The sequence below is a fragment of the Ceratina calcarata genome, unplaced genomic scaffold (assembly GCF_001652005.2).
Source record: "Ceratina calcarata isolate Rehan_Ccalc_2016 unplaced genomic scaffold, ASM165200v1 scaffold334.2, whole genome shotgun sequence".
Classification (NCBI taxonomy): Eukaryota; Metazoa; Arthropoda; class Insecta; order Hymenoptera; family Apidae; genus Ceratina; species Ceratina calcarata.
In genome coordinates, this window is record NW_017156169.1 from 355,134 (window position 1) to 362,847 (window position 7,714).

The window sequence follows — 7,714 nt, forward strand, 5'->3', positions numbered from 1 at the left end:
ATTTGGTATTTGAATTAAATTAATTTAGAAATTCCACGATTTCTATTTTACATCGATAAATTCTAAAATACGTTTACCAAATCGAATTAATATTTTTTTATTCCTCGTACCTATTCATAGCTCACTTTTGTGAAAACGTTAGAAGATTTCTCGTTTTCAAATTACTCTTTTATGCAAACATCCATAATTAATCAGAACATAATGTTTGAATTAAATTAATTTAATCATATCACGATTTCCATTTCATATCAACAAGATTATAAAGTATGTTCGTCAAATCGAATTAGTATCTTCTTCTTTCCCTGTAACCACCCATGGCAACGGAAAGGAGGAATAATAACGCAGGCGGAAAGGGTGGATAGATCTCGAAGCGCATCGCAGGATAATTGCGATAATTGATCGAAGCCGTTTAATTCGCCTGACGCACGTAAAAACTGATAACGAGCCAGCGTCCATCTGCCAAGATTAATAGCGCCGCGAGTTATAGGAACGTTACTTTGTTGCTGTTAACGATAATCCTTTGACGCGGTGGCCCGCGCGCGCGTATGTCCGTCGGTTCGTTGGTTCGTTGTAAAAAAAATTCTTTTCTGTCACGCGTGTATCCGCCCCGGTCGTAAACGGTGTACGCGAGGAGGAAGAGCGAGCGAGCCAGGTGCATCGTCATTCATGTAGATAGATGATCGCGGATAAACTCGGAATCGAGCCATCGTCCGTGTGTGCACGCTCGTTCGGGACCGAGCGCGCCTCTTTCTCTCTCCCTTTTTCCCTGCCGTTCGACATTTAGCGTTGTATAAATTTCCACTTTTAACGAGATCTAAAAGATCGCGCGATAATTCGGCCGGCGCTATGATTAAGGTGCCGACGTTATAATGGCGCGTAATGATCGCCTCGCTCGCTCGAAACCGCTCCGCACGCCACTCTCCGTTCCCTCTCGCTCCGTACTTCGTTTCTTCGACGTACTGTACATGCCTCGAAATATGTACCGGCGAAACAAATCGATCCATCGTACTTACTTTGATACTGCCGCGCTGTCTACCTATTTGGTACCAGTGCACTCGCTTCCGATAATAAATATGTATATGTGCCAAAACTTAATACAAAGTGTCTGACGTTCTTTTAAAAAAAAGTTGTTTGGAATGGCATTTAAATTAGGAATCAGAATATCCTTTTAAGTCGATTTTTTATACTTAAGGTGGTCTTATTAAAATGCAAATCATTGATCGTAATCAAATTATAATACATTATTTTTTTAAATCGTAATAAATGTATCGACACTATTAAACATCCACGTTTTAAAATAATGAAAAAGCTGTACTTTAATACTGAAGTATACAGTATAAAAATACAGATACATTGAAAATCAACTAACAACATATAATCATTTAATTACTTAATATTGTAAAATATTTTATTTCCTATATAATAATCCTCCTTTAATTCGTTTAAAAAATCATAATTTAATTTTGTAAACTATAGTAATGTGTGTTAAACGAAGACTTTGGAAACTCTTAGCTCGCATATTTCCTTGACCTCAGAATTTTAATAGAGCCACCTCAAGTCTACATTAGAGTTGAATGAGTGTTCACACAGTACATACCGATCGAAATCCGTCAGCCTCGACGAGTCCCGGAATCCTTTCGCGAACGGGTTACTGTCGATCTTCAGCTTAGTTATCTGGAACACGATCACGGTACACCCGGTAATTAAGTTCACATCTCGGACCGTGCAATCGTAAGTGTCAGAAAGCTGGACTCATTCCGCGATAAGACTGCTCATTTACCATCACTTATAACTCAAATGGGTACGATTATACGTTCTTCAAATTGAATCTGCTTATATTAAATAAAGTCTTCTGCTTTCAATACTATCTAAAGTAATAATGAACAATATCTCCAATGAATTAATAATTCACATGAAAATTAAAAAAAAAAATGATGATCTTTTCTTTCTATAATCTACAACATTTAAGAAAAATGATAACCTTCTGTTTGTATGATTTACATTTTACTGTACTTTAAGTAATGAACACTCATCGACGAGATTTGCTCGAAAAGAAGGACAAGTGGAAAATCAGTATCGAGAATATGCTCACCAACTGATTCTGATAAGCCGTCACCGCGGTGAAGATCGCCTCCGGGAATATAAACGTTTTATGCTCCTCCTTCTGAAGATCGGTTATGTGAAGATTATTGTCCTCCAACTGACGACAACGGACTAAATGTATCCTTGGTTGATATCTGTGCATCGAGTTGAGAACGATCTGAAAAGTATAGAAAAGGAGAAACTGAACAGTGGGCACGGTGAAACCGACGTACTGGCCTGGAAGTGAGTCGAGCGAGCCAGTAGGGGATATGATTTATAAAGTCTTAATTAAGGTCTCAGGGAATAAGCTGGAAGGCGTCGCGTCGTTATAAATCCTGTTCGCGTTTCGAACGTTAATAGGCGATGACGGCTGGTAAGTTTTATACGCGGTCACGCGCGTTCCCAGTCATCCTTCCGCGTCGTCGTTTATCGTTAATTTATCTAATAATCGATAACGGTAACGATCCAATCGAGACGAAACCAGGAAACGCGCTCGTAGTCCTTTTGCAATTGATACTTAGCGATGCTGAACAGAATAAATCAACCTGACTGCACGCGATCGCTCTTAAACGCTTCGCAAATTAGACTCCTGGAAACTCTCCCTTTTTACGTTTTGACAAAAAAAACAATCTATGATGATCACACACGATTAACGATGTGGATCGACATGAGTAAATATCATTGCTCCCAGATCATTCGAGAGTTAATAAAAATACAGTAGAGTAAGATGTGACAAGTCTAATAATAATCCTGAATTAAATAATTATCCTCGTTTCTAAATAGAGTCGAGCGAAACATGACAAGTCTAATAGTAATCCTAAATCAAATTCTGATATAAATAACTTATCATTAGCTATTACGAGTTCGGCATGAATTTTGTACCTGATATAACATGCTTAATTATACTATAATATAATTTTAGTGACACATTCTTACAGTGACAAGGTAAAATTTACTTCTTTTTTCGAACACTGTCGAATGAAATCGGCAAGCGACAGACTGTTTCAAGTAATAGATCTTACCTTACACCTCGTATATCAATCAATAAGCATTCGAACGGAAGCTGAATGCCAGTCGTATGCCATTACTTGCCGAGATCTATATAAGATAATTATAAATAATTGTCTATTGAAATGCCTAAGGCACACTGTATCATTGTCATTAGATCTTTCCCTGTTAAATGAACTATGTAATCTCTCCTCTACTGTTCTTAATGGTCACGCATTTTCAACATAAAAATCGGAATATACATACATGAATATTACGAATAAAAAGTGTGTCATTAACTATAAATTTCGTAGAGTTTATTTCTTTTAAATATAAATCTTTTAATTTAAAGATAAAATTGGATCTCTACTATTTGTCTTTTTAAAGAAACCCCTTACGGCCGTAACACAACCAGGGTTACAGATAACTGATTAAATCTTTAATTAACGTTTGCTTCATACTTCAGATTTGTCTAATTAAGAATTAAAATGATTTAATTAACTTAATTGGAAGAAATTCAAATTAACGAATGAATTTTCATTTTTAATTAAAAGATACTCCGATTACCAACTGTGATTTAAAAAAATCTTAATCTGTTTTAAAAAAATCTTAATTAATTGTTAAATGTAATAAAAAAATCTACAATCTCGAGATGGACACTCGTTTTACTTAGGAATAACGCAGACCGAGTCGACAGTGGTTCTAACAACGTGCGCGTAATCGAGATATTCGCTCGATTTACTTATATCGCAATTGAAAGTTTCAGCGACGAGTTTATTATGGCACGCTTCTAACGTCGCCCCGGGAAGCAGCGAGCCCGCGGCTATAGCGAAGTCGATGCAACCGGAGAAGTTGCGTATCGATTTCCTGTCTGAAACAATGTGCCACAAGTTTTCTCCCGCGGCTTGCGAAATACTCTCTAGCTTCAATAACAACAACAACCAGCGCCCACTTTCTTGCACCGACGTACAATTCCAGGTTCCGTGCTTCGAATTTTCCACAAAGTCAACTTATTTTAACTTGAAACGTAGTACGCGCGCATGTTTTCTCTCGATTAATCGATAGTTTCGCGGTCGCGGGCTCGAATCACGGCTGTTCATCGTTCCATGTAGTACTTCTCGTATCCACGTATCCTAGTTTCAACCCTTCTGCGCGACAAAAGGTGACGGGCTGTCGGTCACGCGCGCGTGTCTCCGCGAGGCTAACTTCCAAACTAGAATGCAACGTGCAACTAAGTTTCGACTGATCTAAAAACATCTATTCCAGCAAAACTTTCTCACTTTCATTTCACTTGTTTTCGTCAAATGAAATCGATAAGCCATTTTTCCCCGGGCGACACCGTGACAGCCCATATACCAACGTTATTATAAAACCGAACACCGTTGCGAAACAGCGTCGTGTATCCCCGAGGACGGAGCGATATTAAACGTGATTTTTATTAGCGGCGAGATTATCGCTGAAAATATATCTCAGATATCTGCGGCTGGCATCTCGCGTTAACGCGCGCCACCAGACATTCCCCGGCGCGAGTAGCGACGCAGTATAACCAGCGTGGCACCGCGGGCCGAACTGAGCCAACGGGAAACAGGACGGCTAGCCGAAACCACGGGACCGCCGCGGACACCGTGGGCGCGACCAGGGAAAAAAACGTCGCGCCGTTATCGCTTCGTGTCGATAATTAAGCGAACGTCTCAATTTTTTCTCGCCGGCTGATCGAGAAACGGGTGGTAGGTACAGGCGAGGAGAGGCATTCGCCGCGGTCGACCCGCTCCGCGCCGCGGCTACGCACGCTTTTTGCCGAGCCGTGACTGCCGGTGACTCAGGCTTATTAAGCTAACACGCCTTCGCGACTGAAAAGAACCGTTCACCTGTTTTTTCTTTCACTTTTTTTCATTCCCTTTTACCTCGACTATGGACACGTTCACGCGACGTTAACGTTCGTTGTCGCGATTACGCGAATTCGTTGAAACTGATTCTCGCTTTCATCAGGTGTGACGCGCACGTACTTTTCTTATCGCCCCGCAAAACAGCCCACATTTTAATTAACCGTCGCTAAATCTTGCCTATTAATTCGTATTGTATGATAAATGTACGTAACGTACCGTAGCATACTTTATCGTCTTTACTACAGTTTTGTATAGTCTTCGTTTCCTATGGGGAAAACATGAGCAAACTCTTGGTTAAGAATTTAGGATAAGGAAAATAACATGAATAAGAAAACATGTAGATGGATAGAGTAGAGTACAGAGCACAACACAGAAAAATGTTCAAAACAAGTTCAAAATGTATGAGAGAGAAAGAGAGGAGTGAGATAGATGAAGAGGTATTAAGGATAGGAAACATGAAGGGCGAGGAGAAAAAGAAATGATACAAGATATAAAAATAAAACAGGATAAGAAAAAGGAGAAGCATTAAGATTCTGAAAAATAAAACTGAGTACGTATGTCGCGAGCATAAATGCATAGATTAAGATATAAGATAGAATGAAATTGTAGCCCGAAATAGAATAAATCAATAAATAAATAATAAGCAAATTCTTGAACTATTAAATAATTTCCTTATCACAAAAATCGTATCTGTCGTCAATATAAAAAAAATAATATCGGAAACACAAAGAAAAACAGAAGTTAAAGAAATTCCTACTTAGATTTAATTTTCGAAATTGCTATAAAAAATGTTGAACTCTTCCCAAAACTGCAGTCTATTTATAACATTAAGCGACGAGAGAAAAGACGATCGTCGACTGGAAATTCAAGCTCGAGGGACCAAAACTACTTCTCACATGGCCATAGCGTTTCCATCGCATAGTTTATCGTTACCACAGTTAACGTTACAGTGGTTACATACTTCTAGGATGATACGCGTGTCGCTTTCGGTTCCGATAAATCGGAATTATCGCGGTAAGTACTGCGAGCCGCGCGGCGACTGCTAATCGCGTACAGTCCGAGAAACCGAAGCCAATCCGGTCTCCGCGTCGACCGCACGCAATTTGCATCTAGCGATTTATCAAACAAAGCGGCATCCGTGTAATGCACGTTGATAGCAGCATTATGTGCGCGATTTATAGTCGTTCCTCTCGTTCCATCGGGCTATCCCGATAGAGGCTGTCGGTCGGCCGCTCGGAGACGAACCCGGGGCTCCTCCGGATGGAAATGTCCTCGGAACGTTTCGTTACTTAATCCGGCAGCCGCGACGCGACGGCTCGTTTCTCGCCCGTAATTTATTTTTATAACGCCACGGTATACCGTGAAATTAATATCCCGACGTTGGCCACGAACTCGACCGTCTTTCGCTCCGTCGCCTCGGCTCCTCGCGGCGTAACAGGCCTTTACACGACTATTCACATTATTTTTTACCGTTATCGATACCTTTCCCTGTGTATCTATGTATGATGCGTACACGCCGTAGCCTGGAATTATCTACGTCGACTGCGTCCGATTTATCATGTCACAACGCTCACACGCGCAGCGCTCGAAACGAGCTCCGTTCTTCGCTCGAATTCAGTGTTAATGTATGCAGATTGGAAAATAGGCTCCCGTGAGTAGATCACCGATTTTTATACGAAATATCAATTTAAGGAATGAAAATAAACACTAGATTCCGGTATTCCATGCACTCTCGTATATTATACTTTCTACTCGCTGCATATTCAATTTTCTTGTAAATGAAGTCTGATCGTTATCAATCGATGACCTCGTCTGATCTATAATCGAATTGCTGCGATATTCAAAGAATTAAACGAGACTCTTCGCTCGAAGCGAGAATACCGATTTCTGTTCATTTCTATCTCCGTCCATGGGAACTTGAAGCAAATTCTTTGCTGATGAAAATACAAGCGACTCTGTTGCAGTGAATGCGTGTCGAAATGACAGGAGGAACGGGCGAAGGTTAAATAATAATATTTTTGATAAAGCACGATGTGTCCCTCGGATGTAAAATTGTTCCCGATGTATACGATCAGAGGAGAAAAAGGTCTCGAATTTAATTCGAGTCCGGATAACGAGTATCGCGGTCGGGTCCCGGACAGTAGTGTAGGTTTCCGAGCGGGCAACTTTATGCCCGTACGATTATAGGTGTCTGGGATCCCGGGGTGCCCCTATCCGTTTTCTCTGCACCATTGGACGGTGGGACACCCCACTGCAACCTGTCAGAACTCCAATTTGCTCTACTCTGTTCAGCACGTTCATGTGGCGTGGACCGTGGATGCCACCAAACGCACACCACCGCGGCTAACCGTGACTCAACTACAGCGACTAGCGTGATGTCTTTTTGTCATTTTTATAGTAATAATAATAATAATAATTACAACTGTGAGATACAGTACGAACGGAAGTATCGCCTTAGTTTATATGAAGGCGTATACGGTAAATACATGGCAAAGAGAAAAGGCAAATAATAAAGAAAAGTGAAACGAGATTTAATCATTGATCGCTGACAGAATTCGAATGGAATTAATCTTAAAAAAAAATAATGTCAGGTTCACTCTGATAAGTTTAAGTAATTAACTCGGCGTACCATCTGCCCAGAAGATCTTAAGATTCAGATATTGTCTCGATCTACTTAGTATATTAAGATTATATGAATCCTTCAATAAAAACAATGACAATACAAATTTTAGTAATTATATTACATTAATAAAATACTG

General features: G+C 40.2%; 1 protein-coding gene across 1 annotated transcript in view; it reads right to left on the reverse strand.

Moving 5' to 3' along the window:
• Nucleotides 1–7,714, reverse strand: part of LOC108624865 (T-box transcription factor TBX20) — a gene marked incomplete at its 5' end in the record, with an annotated part of 37,296 nt that overhangs the window by 13,946 nt on the left and 15,636 nt on the right. The window contains 2 exons of the mRNA XM_018024434.2: nucleotides 1,598–1,674; nucleotides 2,093–2,260. Coding sequence (XP_017879923.1) covers nucleotides 1,598–1,674; nucleotides 2,093–2,260 — 245 coding nt within the window. The remainder of the gene's footprint in view (nucleotides 1–1,597; nucleotides 1,675–2,092; nucleotides 2,261–7,714) is intronic.